Raw genomic sequence first — 17,547 nt, 5'->3', positions numbered from 1 at the left:
TGCCATTGAGGTGGACTTCCCCCCAGCTAATACTGTGAAAAATAACCACCTTAATCCATTCAGATTGTTAAATAAAAAGGTTGTGTTTGATAATCTGTAACAGCCAGGGGGAGGGCAGTGTGAGTGAAGGAGGCCTTTCACCTGATTTATGAGGGAGTGTATTTAGCTCCCTCAGAGGCTGTATACAATAAATCAACCAAAGTAAAGAGCAGGTTTAATTAATTAAAAATCACTGCTGTTTCTCTCCCCATCAGATGCCTGTGAACTCACACTGGACCCAAAAACAGCACACAGAAACCTGTCCCTGTCCGAAGACAACAGGAAGGTGACAGTGGTGAAAGAGAGGCGTTTATGTTCTGGTCAGCCAGAGAGGTTTGAGTACTGGAAACAGCTGCTGTGTGGAAACAGTCTGACTGGGCGCTGTTACTGGGAGGTGCAGAGGCAGGGAGGAGTTCACATAGGAGCGGCGTACAGCGGAATCAGAAGGAAAACAGAGGACGCCGAGGGCGCTCTCGGAAGCAATGACAAGTCCTGGAGTCTGTACTGCTCTGATGAGAGCTTCACTGCCTGGCACAAGAAGACAACAACAGACATACGTGTCCCTCCCTTCTTTGACACCAGCCGAGTGGCAGTCTATCTGGACTGGCCTGCTGGCACGCTGTCCTTCTACACTGTCACCCCTGACACACTGATCCACCTCCACACCTTCCGCTCCAAATTCACTGAGCCTCTCTACCCTGCGTTTGGGTTCGGCTTGGCGGCGGGCTACTCGGTGTCTCTGTGTCAGCTGGAGGAGTGAGAGTCATGTCGTTTGCTGGGAGAAACACTCACCATGCAGCTCAAAGACGGCTGCTGGAATGCCTTTGTAGGTTTTCAGCTTTTCTTTTTGTCACAGTAATAGAGGTGTTCATTCACTTCTATGTTTGCCATTGAGCTCATAGTTAGTGCTGCTGTTGGACCGCAGTTTAAAATTAGAAACACCTCTCAATATAATGTAGTCCAGTACAAGACCTCTGCAATCTACAACCTCAGTAATAAGTAGAGAATTAAATTGACACATTCTCCACAATGTCAACACAAACTGAACATTAGAAACTTTATGGCAGAGCTGTTGCATTGAACTGCATTAGACTGTACAGGCGGATCTGATAAAGCGACTACTGAGTGTGTAAGAAAATAACTGCACTAGAATAACTAATAAATAATATGAGCGAACTGAAATGCCAAGAAAATTAAGATTCATACATTCACATTATGCAGCAACAATTATGTCAGTGTTTTTTAATACAGCTAAAGGAATGTGACTGTTCAAAAAAAAAAAAAAAAAAAAATCTCAGCCAGTGCAAGGAATGCATTTCAGTGCTTTTAAATACCCGAGCCTGACCTACATATAGGCTGTTTGGCGTTTGTTCATATGAAAAAGAAGATAATCCATATCGCAGTTGGAAGCACACACCATCATTTACAGTATTTTGTGTATTACAATGCAGCTGTAAAATATGAAAATATTAAGCGTCCAGTACTTCTCTTTATTAGAGCTATTACCGCTTTTGATAATTCCTTACTACAAGTGAGATATTTCTGCATTTATTTGTATAAACAGGTCGATATATTTTCATAGGTTTTTCCACTCCCAAATAATTAATGTTATATTTCTTCTATTGGTTGGTCTTGGTTGCCTTTATTAAAGCAGTGGATTGCCTATGAGATCAAAGATTATGGCAGTGTTATTTTTGTAAACATGCTTTTTCTATGTATGCTATATCTAATTATAATCATTCAAGCTGCATGTTCACTATGATCGATCACTTAATTGGGCATTTCATTTAGTCCCGCATTACAAATGGTTCATGATTTTCGTTTAGTGTATTTTTACACCATATTTTATGTAATATTTCCATCATTTTGAGATGAGGTGAAGTTTGCCTCCAGCGCTCAATGTCAGAAAGCGGTCAGATGAGTCCCTCTCTATACCAGGTGTAACAGCTCATTTTGGGCTCATACTGAAAGGAAACATCAAGTGCCAGATGACACTAAAGCAGGGGTGTCCCGTCATGTGCCATGGAGGGCCAAGAGGCTGCAGGGCTGCGTTCGAAATCACATACTTCTACTTTTTACTTTTAGTAGGTACCGCAGCCGCCCTTACAAAGTATGTAGTTTAGTATGAAATATGCTTGCAAATGCATACTATTGGGACACACTACATACTTCATCCCTGAAGTCCGACCCTCTTGCTCACTTCCGCCACCGTCCATAGCGCCACATTTGAATGTTGTTGTCAAAATGCCGGTGCTGTCTCATACTGCGCTGTCCTCTGTCATATTTCTGATCTTCTGTCTTTCTGTCTCTTCTGCTGTGTCACTGAGCGAGTTTTGTGCGATATGTGTGTCGTGTTGTCTTCTGTATGTGGGCGTGGCCTGTACACACAACTCAGTCAGTGCGACGTAACTTCTACTGCGCGAAGGATTGTGGGTCAGAATGGCCAGAGAAGCATGCTGACATGCATACTGTGAAATCTGACCGGATGTAGTAGAACATCCTGGCACTCTTGGCATACTGCATATCAATATATCAATATCAATATCAGTATCAGTCTATATATATCTTTATTTGTCCCCAATGGGGCAATTAGTTCCGCAACAAAGTGAGCACACACAACAAAAATACAAACACGCATGACATAGGAAAAAAAAAAAATAAAATAAAATAAATAAATAAATAAATAATAAATGGTCACTTGACACTTTGAGAGATCATCATTACGAATTTGGGAGACTATTCCACCCATCTACCTTTTCCTCCTGGCATCTGACATACTCTGTATTGGAATATACTCTTTATCTTAATCTTTTTCTTGCATACTAAATAGTATGGCAGTATGGGTACTGGAACGCAGGGCTGATTTTCATTCCAACCAAGACCTCCACCAGGTGACTGATGAGTTCCTCCTCTCTGATACAAGGTGAGGTGATCAGTGAAGTCACCTGGTGGAGGTCTTGGTTGGAATGAAAACCTGCAGCCTCTTTGCCCTCCTTGGCACATGATTGGACACCCCTGCACTAATGTGACATTGTATTTATTATTTTGTGTTATTTTATTGTTTTCCTTCAGAAGAATCCCCCCAAAATGGGAAACAAAGTATACCTAAAACAGTGAAGCCAAAGTCTGCCTGCATATTTCATTGTTTTGGTGCCTCAGATGGTGAAATACAGGAGGCTTCAATCACCAGGAGAATTTTTGTGAGTCAAACCATTTCTAAAACGTCTGTACCCTCAGGGTGTTAAGGGGACAACCAGAACAGCTGTTAACACACATAATCATATCACCTCATGTTAGACCCAAGTGTTCATATAACTTATAAACTGTGATATATTTACAGCTCAAAGCCTTATTATTGTGATTTTGTATAATAGAAGAAAACAGCTCTATGACTTTAATAATTCTGTGCTTCCCTCACTACACAGATTAAATAAATAAAGCACAGGTATAAAGGTAATGGTGGTGATGTCCTTGGTGTTCTGTCTGCATTGCATTGTTGCATTGTTAATATACATTAGTATTTTAATTAATGTTCAACTGAAGTGTAGCATTTCATTATCCCTTTCATGACTTGGTGACTTGTTTGCTGTGAATAAAGCATGATTGTTTAAATCCTGATAAAAAAACAAACAAACAATCAAACAAAAAAACTTATTTAATTATATTTGCAAAACCAGGGGCAAAACATAAACATTTCACTTGTCGATCAAAATGTATGCAGTCCACTAAAAAAATTACAACCATGTAGTGTGGTAATGTTCGATATGCATTTAGAAGAAAAACGAGTTAGAGGAGTTTCAGGTTTTGTCGACCGTTTTTTGTTTATTTAGGGGCCAAAATTCAGGCTCTAGAAATTGATTTATTTGTGTTTTTTGGTGGGAAAGTCATTCAAATTGGTTGCATTTATCATATTTTTTCTGAAGTCCTGTCTTCCACCACCGTATTCCTCTCATTTGTCATCTCAGTTCTTCAAGATCCTCAGTGCATCTTACCTTTAAACCTCATTCATAAACCATCTAGGTTATCCAACAAAGATGCACCTGACAACATATTTACAACAGTTTTGAACATGACTGACATGATACTGACATTTCTGATGATTATTGGGTGTTTTTTTTTTTTTGTTTTTTGTTTTTTTTTTTAAACAAGTTGAGGCCTGAAGAAATACTTTGAGTGGGGATGAAATGTCACAAGTTCACTAAGAATCCAGCAGTTTTATTATATGTATTCATTTCTTACATTTATTTTTATGATGTGCACTGGTTGTTTTGACAACTGAAAACGAAATTGCCTATCAGGGGCGATAAGGAATATCCAGTCCTATTCAGTCCAATCCAAGCCATCAATCATATGGTGTTTGAGAAAAATCATTCCAGTTATCTCTGTTGCAGCTCGTTCACAGAATCACTTCAGCATCACCAGGAGGAGAGGGTGGAGGCCCTGTGAGAGGAGAGAAGGTTCTGGACTCATATTTGCATAAAGTTAGTCCAGGACTTACCTTATTAATATTCCAGTACTTAGGAAAACATTTGACCAAGATATGGACTTTAATACTAGACACTAAAATAAACAGGTCTGTAACTGCTGAGGTTAGATGAGTCCAAAGTACAAATCTTCAAGAGCAATAGAAAACATCCAGATCACGTGTCTGTAAAATATGACCGTTATCACATCTCAAGGCTGGGAGTAGCTCAGGGGTGGACATGGGTGCAGGGTGCAACAAATAGGCGATTGTTGAAAAGCGAAACCTGAGGATCAGCCCAGGGAGGAGTACAGTCTTATTTTTTTCAGGGTATCTTAGGTTTATTTTTGACCTTTTTGTCCCGAAGTGGAGCAATAGATTTAATTGTATCTTTTAATTCAACACAAAAGTGGTCATCTTGATCCATGCTGAGTCAAGACCAGTAAAATCCATTTCTTTGGGGTCTGCAGTGTTGACCATGTGCAAGTTAAAGTCTCCCATGAGGGAGGAAAAGGGGGAGAATCCATCAAATGTGAGAAAGAGTGGACAAGTTTGCTGGCAGTGACTCCCCCTGCCTTGCATTTTCTCACCGCTTGAGAAAAGGTGGTAGAGGGTAAAGGATTTATGATTGTAAAATAAAAAGTTTCCTGACTTGTCTTCTCAGACTTTACAACTTGGTGTTCAGGTGGAATTTGCAGAGACTGTCCTCTGGTGAAAAACAACCCCAAAGGTTTGTTTGTGCAGCAGCTTACTACGACCTGTAGTTACATTTTAAAGTTGAGTGACATCTAGTGGTCAGTAAATAACACTGCAGTGTGGTATTAAGGGTGTGACAAAGTCCACATAAGAAGGCTTGTAAGGTGGTGGATGGTGGACTGGTGGAACATTTCAGAGGCTCAGCCCTGACCTTTTTCTAACCTTAACCATTACAAGACACCTTCCCCTAACCCAGTGGTGCCCAACCCAGTCCCCAAGGCCACCCGTCCTGCAGGTTTTGGTTACAGCTCTACTCTCGCACACATGACCAGATTAAGGCCCACACACCTTCATGCACGCCCTGTTCAGGTAGATCTGTTTCAGCCAATCAGCATGAAGCCCTTAAATGGATCAGGTGTGAAAGAACAAGAGCTGAAACAAAAACCTGCAGGACAGGCGGTCCTTGAGGCCTGGGCTGGGGACCACTGCCCAAATCTTAACAATGACCTTTTCCTGACCATCTCCAAGTATTTTTTGTATTTAGTTCGCTACCTGGCATGCTAGTTAGTGAGCTAGCTTGCTCAGGAAACAGTCCTTTGGTTGTCAGATTTTATTTTGATAATGTAACCCCTTTGAATTTTTTTTTTTTTTCAGTCAAGTAATCCTTGAACACTGCAAAAAAAAAAAAAAATAATTGGTAGAAAAAAAGTATGTAAAGCCACCAGTGTGTGAAACAACAACCTGATACTGACATCTTGTTCCTGTTTCTGCTTCTTTTTCTCTTCTTCCTCCTTGCTTCCAGCTGTATCGCTGCTACGTTTCAACCACTGACCCATTTTCTGGAGGTTTGTTGTCTTGGCTTCCTGGTCAAAGTGAACAAACGTCCTCACTCGATGACCACGGCAGCAGATTTAAACCACACACACACACATCTAACACCTCCGGGAAATATAAAATGTGATTTATCAAACTTACATTAAAGATTTTTTTTATTGAACTTATAGCCTAGGCCAATTATTTTAGGAATTATGCATAGTGTTTTATTAAATTAACATTTTTTTTTTTTTTTTTTAAAGCTCATGTAGCCCTGCAGTACTCCAACGTGTCTCTAGGGGTAGCCCCATGTGAGAGGCACTGTATTAGAGGGATGGTGCGGGCTGCAGGGCTGGTTGTTTTTTCGTCGCATGCTGCAGTTTGTGCAACTTCTGAACTCTCCATGTGATGCACAGTATACAGGACATGAGGAGAAGCAGCTATCAATAAGAACCAACAATAAACTGTAATCACTTTATTGGCAAAATGAAAAAGAATGAATGTGGTGAGTACACATTAAACTACTCCAGCTAGCTACCAGATATCCATCCAGGTTTAATAGTACTACACTTCTAGAAACTGTTGGTAGGTTAATGGAACGTTGCTGTTTGTTCATACAGACTGTACATTAAAAGAACACGAGATGATATATTTTGTACATTATAAAAACAACGCAAGAAAGACCTTCACTGAAAGTTAAAAATGTACATAAATGCATGCCAAATGACCTACTGTATAAACAAAATTAATATCCCAGATGGATTTCCGCAAAAGTATTCCTCCCTCTCCAAAATAAATGAAAATGTTTTACAAATTTGTCCCTTGCTTGTAGTCACATTTTGTATATCCCTGATTTAAATAATTATTAAAAGAAATATTTTCACTTGTCAAACTTTTGCCTTTTTGGGCTGACAATGGGCTTATGGATAAAACTAAAGCTATCTTGAACAAAAGAGAGGAAGCTTTGAATAAAAAAATGCATTTTGCTTGTCATCAAAGACAATTGTTGTAAACTGGTTGTGATACTTTTGGAAAAACAAGCATCCTAAATGGTCTTCTTTAGTATTTCATTATTTCTATTACTTGAAAAAGATTATTTGGGGGAAAAAAAAAACACCTTGACAATTCAAAAGTAAGAATGCATGAGAAACGACCTACTTTTAAAATTTCAGGGAGTGGCCAGCCTCTAAGAACACATTGGCAAATGTTTTTTGGGATTCAAATTCACACAAATAATGACTAAAATTATATACAACATCCTAAAAATATAATTCACAATAACTCAAAAACACTGGTGTAAAGAAAGTAAAAACACCAAGTAAATGGATTTTCCAGTCTCACAAATTTAGCTCAGCTTCTGTCACTTACGGATGCAAAACAAGATTTCTTTTTAAATTTAGAGACTAAACTGCAAACCAAAAGATCACTTGCAGACAAACAGTCTTGACGGACACCAGCGACACTGCCCTGTAATCTAATCCTAAGAGCTGCAAGGCAGGATTACTGTTTACCACTTCAACCTCTCCTCCTTAACCTGCGTTTGTCACTTCCTAAACTCACATTTCCTTGACTTTTGCATGAACATGTTCCTCTAAACTGAATTTTTACAGACATTTTCAGCATCACTCTCTGATACAAAACTCCAAACTAATTTCTCTAAAGTGCTCCAGGGTAACCGGACAGACAAAAAAACAAACAAAACAACAACAAAAAGAGAGATGGAAGTGCCTTAAAAGAAGAAGTTTCCAACAAAATACATTTTTTTTAACATTTGGACAAAATGGTTCACCAAATACAGGGTGGAAAAACCGCTGACTTCCTCCTCCTGTCTCTGTGTATCTGCAGTTCAAGAACGTGAGGGTGACCTCCTCCTCTGAGCTTTAGTACTTTGGCACTTTGGTGTACTCCTCTGTGTGTACGTTCCTGCACAGGCAGATGGACAGGATCATCCCCAGCAGCTGGGAGACAAAAACACAACACACATCAAACTTAGTACGTCTTCCAAACTATTTTTTTTTTTTGTTGTTGTCTACAGAGCCCAGAACTGGCCCTCCTGTGGGGATCAACTATACTGTGCAGTAACAAAGCAATCAACAGATTAACATATGCAAATAGACAGAAAAATCTGCATATACAGACATATAGGGCCTTAGCAACTACACTGCGAGTGCTGGAGAACTTGTCCACCAATATTCAATAACTTCCCTCCACACTGCGTATTAACAGGAGAGCCATTTGTGTCTTACTGCTCCCAGCACCATGCATAGCAGTGGTGTCGACTGGAGTATTTATGCCATACATAACATTTAACCAACTCCAAACGTGAATTCAAACTGAATCTACCTGATATTTATTGTAATTGTGTGTAATCAAGGTGCACACCACAGGGTGCAGACGTAGAATAAGCGTGTCATTTGATGGCTGAGTGTGCATGGTTGCTCCTCATTATAGCTTATTCCAGTTTTGCACAGTGCACCTATAAACTAAACAAATCACTACAATCAAGTGAGTTCAACAATTTATTTGCAAGTGGGCGAAACTTGCTGCATGCGTTCAATTGAGAACACGCTACAAAAAAACCAAAAACAAAACAACTGGAATTACTGCCTTGCACTTGCATGCCTCTGCGAACCTGGCAAGTTGCAGTTTATATCCATGACTGTCCACAGTCATAATATTTGTAGTGAAGAGTTTTCAGGTTTTAAAAAGGCATCACGTGTATTTTTTTGGTGAAGTAGGAGTTTACACTGTATTGCCATGATTCCAGAGAATAATTTCCAGGAAGAAACATGCCTTCTTCACTTAGAGAGGACTGGTAGAGAGCTTGGTCACATGGTGCAACAATGATCACCTGAAGCTCAATATCAGCAGAACCAATGAGCCTGTGGTGAACAACCAGAGGAGCAGGAGGCCCCCTGTCCTGGTTGTCCTCCGGGGAGAAGTAAAGTGAAAATCCTGAGTTCTGGTGTTGAAATAATGGCCAGAAAAGTGTTTTTGCAGACCATTATGATGTCAGAGTGAAGGCTGACCTTTGAGCTTTGGGATATACATTTGTCATTACTTCATCATTTGATCCTATCAGACATTTGTGTGAAACTTTGTCATAATTAGCGTATGAATTCTTGAGTTGTGGCCTAAAATGACTTTTGTGAGGTCACTATGACCTTGAACTTTCATCTGACCATCAAAATCTTATCCGCTCATCCTTGAGTCCCAGTGGACGTTTGTCCCAAATTTGAAGAAATTCCCTCAAGGTGTTTGTGAGATATCGCATTCACGAGAATGGGACAGGCGCATGGATGGACGGACATATGCATGCATGGATATATGGACAACCTGAAAGCATAATGTCTCTGGCTATAGCTGTCGTTAGCATGGAGGCATAAAAAACGTGTGTCTATTTTATGATCTTCCACTCGTGTTAATTTTCTCACATAGAGTATGAAATTGTGCCAACAAAATACTGAAAACTAACCAGCCAAAGGGATGATTTGTACCAGTTCATGGCCTCTCATCTCATGCTCTCTGTACAGAGGAAATCGTTCCCGTAAGAGACACACTTTATTCTCCTGCAGCCACTGCAAGTCTCAATACTAATATCATCTCTATATCAAGACAGGTCAAGTTTCTCTCTGAACCTCTTGCTTAGACACAAAAAGCATACCCTGCTCATATCCGGCAGTGTAGAAGTGTGCCCTCATCTAGAACTGTTGATGTGCTGCTGTGCAGGCACACAGTCACATTTATGATTGATGGTGTTGTTGTACCTCAATTACAGCCACTCCGAGGCAGATGCCCAGCACGATCCCGATGTTGGTGAGGAGCCAGCTCTCCACTTTGCTCGAACAACCCTGATTAACACACACAGTGGAGTTGATTTATCATGTGGGACAAAGGGATGAATGATTGAGCACCTATTCAATTGGCATGGCTAGGTTTTTATAGGCCGAGCTGCTCTTAAAATAGAAAGATAACACAAACTTGGGATTTACGCTAACCTCAAAGTGAGGGTGAAAAGAATCTGTGAAACAAAACAAATGACAGATGAAGCGTGAAAGGAGCATGCATCTTTCACGCATGATGCAGTCTTTGGGCCTCATTTATCAATATGTTCAGAAATGTTTGTAGGTTTCCTCCTATCTGTGCATGAACTAAAAACTTCCATCATATTTATAAAAAATTTGCGCTGGCATTTCCTTGGTACCTGAATGTGCATGTTGGTTAATGCCAAACACACAACCTCAGTTGATAGGATGCCCTTTTGATATCACTTATAGGCTATTTTAGATGCATAACCTTTTTCCTGAATTTCTCTGACATTTCAACATTTTAGGACAATTACTGGAAAGAAATTAAATACTATGACAATCAAATCCTATTTCTTTTGTCACATGCAAAGAAGCTAGGCTCCTGAAAAGTTTGATAAATACCAATTTTCATGTGAGAACACTGATCAGAAGGAAATATGGAATATATGTTTGTTGTTTGATAAATGAGGCCCATTGTTTGCCCACCTTAAATTAGCCTGTTATCCAGTGTTTGTGGTACAGAGTATGATCTTTCTATACATTCATTTTGTGAAATATCATGCATCACATCTCAAACACCAAATTTGTCTCAAAATGTGGGACAGACACATTTTAACAATGCATTTGCCCCCATTAGGCCAATCAGGGTCATTTTTAAGCACAGATGGATTTATGTAGCAAGTTTCATGTCAACTGAAATTATGGTGTAAGAGTCAAATTGTGACCTTTAAAACCATTTACAATGATTATCCTGATAGAGGCATGACAATTAAATGCCCGAACAGGGTGGCAAAATGTAATCCTTCCAGGATTAGCAAAATCACATCAGATGTGTCATTCCTCCAGTGGTGTCAGATATTAACAAGGCCCATGCCTCTCTACCCACCAGTTTCAGCACGTGGGGAACAATAACACAAGTGAAGATGTAAAAAACATTGTTTACCACATCGTATACGGGCCAGTCGGGTGTCGAGGCCTCACAAAAGCCGGTGTGGGAATAGTTTGCAGTGACATCAGATCTGTTCTGGCAGGAGCAGGGAAACAGCAGCTGAGAGCTGTTGACGATGACCATGTTACCGCTCCAGTCCGCACGACCATCCCAACCACAGCACTCCATCTTCACAGGAGGAGGACACAGAAGAACAGAGATTAGCATGCTGGCTGAAAATACACAAGGGTAAAGAAAGGCAAGGGCATCAAAACTACTGTGGCGGTCTGGTTCACAGAAAAGACAATAGTCCATGAAAACATGGCTTTTCTGGGGTATTCAAGACTCTCCAGACAGAAATAAAAATTAATTGTTAAAAATTCTGGGTTTAGGCAACATGCAGGGAAACCTGGACCTTAGTGTTTACATTATTTTTCCTGACAGATGGAAGATTAGGAGCTTGGCAGGAAGCTGTCAGTTTTCTGAATGCTAAATGTCTGCAGCCCACTGAGATACACACACACTCAACTCTGACTCATTGAGTGTGTTTACATACATATTAATAATGTGACCTTCACCCCATTAAAGCAGAAACTGCCTTTATCTGAATATCATCCAGGCAGAACCCTGTCAACACACCTACATTTCTGCTCAATCTATCAATCTCTGGGAACATGAAAGTGCTGATGTCTTATTTTGTTTTATTAAAATGCACATGTCAAAGGCCACTGGATGCAGTATACAAGGCAAACAATGTAGTGCAACACAGTGGAGCAATGAGCGGTAGACTGATCTGAAATGAATCCATGTAAACCATGTAAACTAAAAGGAACAGTGTTACAGTACTTTAAATCATGCAAATGGTCTAATCAAAATGTTGCCTGTTTAAGGCGATGACTCCCACTAGCGAGGGTAACCGCTTCTTGTGTCTCACTAAAGGTATCAGACGGTAACAGAGACGACCAGGATCATGACTCCTGCAGCAGACACAAGTTTAGTTTAAGGACACCCTGACAAGGACAGGCTGTGGTTGGTGCAGGAATCTAATCTGTGATGTTCCAGACACAATACAGTCTCTCTAACTGTTGCACTCCCACCCATTCAGCTAATTCCCTGAATAGGTGGGAGAGACAGTCATTCAAAGGTTCAGTAATTCCCACAGGTGATTCATTTCAGTGCCTAACGCACAGCTTTGGATGCACTCCCAAATTCTTTCAAGTTCCTTGCTCCTACAACTTCTGACTGCAAAAAACTTTTTATGACCTTTATGTCTTCAGGTCAGCAATCCATCCAATCCATTTCAGTCTAAGACAGAAACACGTCACTGTCTGTGAAAACGTCCTCACAGTTTGTGCTGGACTTTCCCAAAGGCAGTTTTCACTTTGCCCGCTACGATTCAAAGAACAGAAATCTGATCCCAGGTCCATGCTTCCCACTCACCGTCATCTGCACGAAGTTCCAGGCCTTTTCTGTGGCTGTATCGTTGCCGTAGAAGTTCTCTATCACCTTGGTAACAATCTTTGACATCTCTTCGTTCACCTGAAACAAAGAAGGGGCACTGGGTTGATGACTTTTGTCTTCGTCTCCTTGGTGTTGCTAACATACCCGTTGTCTGCAGAAAGATGAAGCTCACCATAGCTTGATGCCTTACCACAGACAAAGTAAATGTGAACAAAGAGGTTTCGAAGAATAGCTCCTTCCCAAAATGAAAGTCCTGCCACTTCTGTTTCATGTCCATTTCAGTGGAAATTCCACCGAAAATGGTAGGAAAACCAAACTATAGTGAGTTAGCCTTACTAATACAGTCCTCTGGGTGCTGTAGGATGATGGATACAAGAGACAATGAGGGAAATATTGGCCTTTTGGGTCCACAGTGCAATCACTCAGCTCCAAAACACTTGGATGAGCTGTTTGGAGAAATTTGACACACATCTTACCATTTGGAGCTGTAAAAAGACTATTAACTTCAATATTTGGTAAGAAGACTGAGATTGAGCTCTAGGGCTACACTTCAATAGACTTTTTGACTGAAAGAGGGATGCGTAGGCAGTGACTGAATTTTCCTTTTGAGCTGAACTATTCCTTTAAGGAATATTCACTCAGGTACGCGCACTCTTAGTAACATCAGTGGCTTGACTTTAAGAAAAACGAGGCTACATTTTCCTGCTTCCCTTTAAAGGTTTTGTGTGTGTCACTGGAAAGAAGATGAAGGCAATTTCTGTTTGATGGTTGCTAAAACATTTCCCTCCAAAAGCCTGTGCTCCTAACTCAGTAAGTGTTGGGAAAGAAATGGCTGCTGCGACTTTCAAAGCCTCAGGTGAACACAGCTCAACATACTGAAAAAAATAAATAAATAAATAAATCAGATCTCTCCTCTCAGGAGCACAAAGAGGGAAACTTGCCTTGAAACTGAATTTGGCAGTGGCTGATTCATGGTCCAAAAGCTTCCAACAAATGTTCAGATAAAATAAGCAGGGATAATATCTGTCTGCACTCCGAATAACCGAATCCCTGCGTTTTATGGCGTATCGTATTCAGATGCTCTATGTGGCTCCTGGAGGAGTCAGGCGGCTGAATCAATCAGGAAATGTGGGCTAGGGTGAACTCTGATCCAAGTCACAAAGAATCTCTGGCTCTGGCTTTTGCTTAAGCAAATCAGATAAGTGCAGAGAGTGTGTTTGTGTTGTTGGACATGTGTGTATGTGTGAGCAGCCGTGTGTGTAATGCCTGTGTGTTAGTTCAGCAAGGCCAAGACTTCCTGAATGATAGCAACAGCCACACTCCTGTCTCCCAGGGGTGGAAAAAGTACCAAAACATCCTACTCAAGTACTGTAGAAGTATTTTACTTACAATTTTACAAACTACTGGCAAAAACCTAAGTAAAAGTACTGTTTGTTTGTTTTTTTTTTTCTAATTTAAATATGCTCGAGGTAAAAGTTCATATTTGCAGGTGAGAGCATTGTTGGATGTGAACTTTTACAGTAATTCTACAAGCTGAAGCAAACTAGATTTTCATAACTAGAATGGCTAAGTACAATTCTTTAATCAAGGAAACATACTTAGGTAGAAGTAAAATGACTGATTTCCACAATAAGAGTAACTTCATTAGTTTCAGGCTGCTGCCTTACTGTTTATCTGTTGAAAGTGCTCCATATTGCACACCAGGGGGTGCTAGAGCATCAAGTGCAGTCACTTGGGTTTCATTTTCAGTTTGCTAACCAAATCTTATCAAGGCAGACATTGCACTATCCTAACAGTGATGGTATGCTTGTTGTGGAAAGCCCCGGAAGCACAGTATTACTTTCTGTTGCTCTTAAATCAGGTTGTTTTCATGCTACAGTTGCAGAGTGCATACCTTTTGGTTTGATGGCATGTTAGGACAGATAGTGGGTGTGAGCACAACACAATCCAAGGACCGGTGTATGCAAGGTGTGATGCAGATCACCACATTCCAACCGGTAAACTCATCATCCACGTCCGCCTTTCATGAATGATCAGTTTAAGGTGTGAAACACAAAGGGGAAACGCCCACGATCGAGTTATGAAAAGACAGAGACTTAAGTAGAGCAGTGGGTCCCACAGTGGGGTCCCGGAACCCCCAGGGGTCCTCGAGAATATTCCACAGAGCCGCAGAAACACAGCCAACAAATTAATTTCACTTTCATTGCAGTCCACAATGGGAGCATGCTATTTTGCTGATGGGTTTCATTCCCTAGCCTCTTGGTATCATCTCACCAGCACTTGCATAATTCTCTACTGAGTCATATCTAAGACAAAAATCTCCTCAGATGAGGATCCATAAACAAAAACCAATCTTATTTAATAATGTCCGTGGTCTATGACAGAGATGGGGAGATCCCTGTAGTAGAGCACTGGGATTATCTATCAAGCACAGAATGGAGAAATGAGAAGAAGTGACATCACTCACCATCTCTTTCTGGAGGTAGATAAGAGCACCAGCTGCTATCTGAGCAATGAGGATCAAGAGGAGGCAGGTGAAGTACTGAGGAAGACAGAGGAAGGACTGTGTGTTATGATGCATGACAAAACAATCACATTCAATCCAATAACAACTGACAGACACTTAAACAGCACAGATCTGAAGTACTGCGCCTATTCAAGGCGGTTAACAGTTTTACTGACTTACTGGATAACACTGGCTTTTGTAACTATTAAAGAAAAAAAAAAAAACATGTCTTTCCAGCAAATTAGGATTTTTGTGTTCACTACGTACTTCCCTTCAACCAGTTTTTCTTCTAGACTAAACTGCCAAAATAAATCTTCTCCGCTGTCCTCTAACAACTGAGTTATTTATCATATTTCAGCACGAAAAAAAGGGTACTATATGCCGCCACAACACTCTCACTCACCAGGCCCAGCAGACAGCGGATCTCATAAATGGCCCCCAAGCAACCCAGGAAGCTCAAGAGCATGGAGAAAGCCCCCACTCCAATCAGGATGTAGCAGGCCACCTTAAGAGCCATGGAGTCCTCTGTAGACACACAACAGCAGACTGTAGATTAGGAAGTGTACATGGTTCCAGCTTCCACACGGTAAAAGTTGAGGGATGAAGTTAGTGAACACTGTGGCAAAAGCAGCCCGCGGTACAGTTACAGCCATGCATTGTAAAATGTACCGAATTGAGGGAGCTTTCAATTTCGCTGAAAAAGCTTTGGAATAAATACAAAAGATCATGGTTGAGTCTACATGGTTCTCATCAGCCTGACTTACTGCTAAATTCAAGCCTTGTTCTATATTTTTTTGGCGTTTCGTTAACTCAACTAACCCCACGATTTTGCACAGTGCACCTTCAAACGGGCAGAATGTATGATTTTTCTTTTGCTTCACTGAAAATGAGCATAATATACCAATTGAGGGTTGGTAGCAGAGATTTTCACTGGTTACCTGAACCACAGGACCTGAGACCTGACCTGGGACCCATGCAGGTTCAAATCCCTTATCTTGTTAGAAGGTCAATCGCGTCCAAGTCGGGTCCCGGGTCTGTTTAACATTATGTGCAGTACCCGAGTGGATCCAAGAAGACCCGGCCGTGATCAGACAGCGCTGGTCAGCTATGCTAATGTTAGCAGCAGTGGCGACGAACAAGCAATTGTTATTATAGTTCAAAAGGGTAAACAGTCAAAGTTATCTATATCATGCTAGATGCAACAAAACTGTAAAGCTGATTCTACATGTGTCAAGTTTGTCACCGTGACAGCAAGTGGACTTTTACGATGACATAAGGAGTGGATTAGCCATCCAGTTTCAACAAGGCAGGACTAACAGAAAACCTGCTGGATGTGTTCTACCAACTGACTTCGGCAAGGAGGACGGATTGTATGCATCACGGCCAGGTTAGCTTTGTTTTGACAACTTGAAAATTTACGTTAACTTGCTGCTAGCAATCAGCTGTGAAGCTGGTGCTGAATCAGATCTGTGTCTTCCAGCGGGGTCTGACATTTTGGTTGTGCATGGGTCTGAGACCAGCTTTCAAATAATGGACAAGTCTGGTTCGGTTGCAGCCAGGACATTTCCAGGACTTTTTCGGTTTGGACACAAAATTTTGGACCCATGAAGACCTCTAGTTGGTAGAATTATTGACCAGTACCAAAATACCAATGACTCCAGAACTGCTACTGACATTTCTCGTTTTATAAACCCAAGCTGGCATTTGCAGCTTCTCAGTGATGGATGATGGATCTTAAAGCCTTGTTTTGAAGCCAAAAAAAGCAAAAGACAAAATTTCTTAATCCAGCATGGTCACATTTCATCTCTTTAATATATGCCTCTGTTCTGATTGCTGCTCTAACTAGAGTGGCTTTATTGTTCCGGCCACCACAGGCCACAGTGAGGCCACCGTACCTCAAGGGAGGTGGGGAGTGGTGTACGATATAAGTGCTATCAGTCATGATGCGTTTCCTCGTGGTTGCCAATAGCTGCTGATAAAGGTTAATTCCTGGAAGCTCCTTTAAAAGATGTTTGTCCTGTTTACCAACTTAGACGTTTCTGTCCATCTGCAAACAATTCAACACTACAGGTCTTTAGATGAAGCAAAAATACCTTCACAAAGCCATACAAATTCCCACTGCCATATCATCTGACATGGAAAAAAACTCCTTTGTGGATCCTGACTTGGATTCAATAGTGCCAGAGTGTGGAGTTGGCTAGAAGCAGAGATGAGATATCTTACTAACTCAGGACTTTTTTCCAGTGTGTGGAGAAAAACGGAGGAGGAGGATAAGTGTGGTGCACGTCTGCATTGGCATGTAAAAGCTTCATTGTGTGTGTGTGTGTGCTTCATATGCTCTGCCAAACATTCCAAGACACTCCAAATAAGTGAGGGAGAAGCGTCCAGTGCGCCTCACGTAGTCTGGGTCCCGAAGCTTGTTAGGAGAGCTATCATACACTATCCAGACCTCACCACAGAAAGAAAATACTATACTTTATCTTGACAGTCAAAAAAAAAAAAAAAAAAAAAAAAAAACTAACTAAAGACAATTCTATATAAACAATCCCTGCCAAATTACATGTAATCCAGAAAATTATTCAGAGGATAGAGTTTTGTGGTGGACTGGCAAGCA

At 40.9% G+C, this 17,547-nt stretch overlaps 2 protein-coding genes across 3 annotated transcripts in view; one reads left to right on the top strand and one right to left on the bottom strand.

Moving 5' to 3' along the window:
• Positions 1 to 916, top strand: part of LOC115380642 (stonustoxin subunit beta-like) — a 5,925-nt gene extending 5,009 nt beyond the window's left edge. The window contains exon 2 of the mRNA XM_030081767.1: positions 255 to 916. Within this exon, the coding sequence (XP_029937627.1) occupies positions 255 to 799 (545 nt within the window). The 3' untranslated portion in view covers positions 800 to 916. The remainder of the gene's footprint in view (positions 1 to 254) is intronic.
• A 5,554-nt stretch (positions 917 to 6,470) lies between these two features.
• Positions 6,471 to 17,547, bottom strand: part of LOC115356984 (CD82 antigen-like) — a 35,811-nt gene continuing 24,734 nt past the window's right edge. For both annotated transcript variants that reach the window (XM_030048300.1, XM_030048299.1), the window contains exons 4-9: positions 15,337 to 15,458; positions 14,895 to 14,969; positions 12,407 to 12,505; positions 10,982 to 11,155; positions 9,778 to 9,861; positions 6,471 to 7,968 (exon numbers count right to left, since the gene is read on the bottom strand). In XM_030048300.1, the coding sequence (XP_029904160.1) occupies positions 7,891 to 7,968; positions 9,778 to 9,861; positions 10,982 to 11,155; positions 12,407 to 12,505; positions 14,895 to 14,969; positions 15,337 to 15,458 (632 nt within the window). In that variant the 3' untranslated portion in view covers positions 6,471 to 7,890. The remainder of the gene's footprint in view (positions 7,969 to 9,777; positions 9,862 to 10,981; positions 11,156 to 12,406; positions 12,506 to 14,894; positions 14,970 to 15,336; positions 15,459 to 17,547) is intronic.

Source organism: Myripristis murdjan, chromosome 3 (genome assembly GCF_902150065.1).
Source record: "Myripristis murdjan chromosome 3, fMyrMur1.1, whole genome shotgun sequence".
In the NCBI taxonomy this organism is placed as follows: domain Eukaryota; kingdom Metazoa; phylum Chordata; class Actinopteri; order Holocentriformes; family Holocentridae; genus Myripristis; species Myripristis murdjan.
Note: the sequence above shows the minus strand (reverse complement) of the source record. Positions and strands in the feature narration are given on the sequence as shown.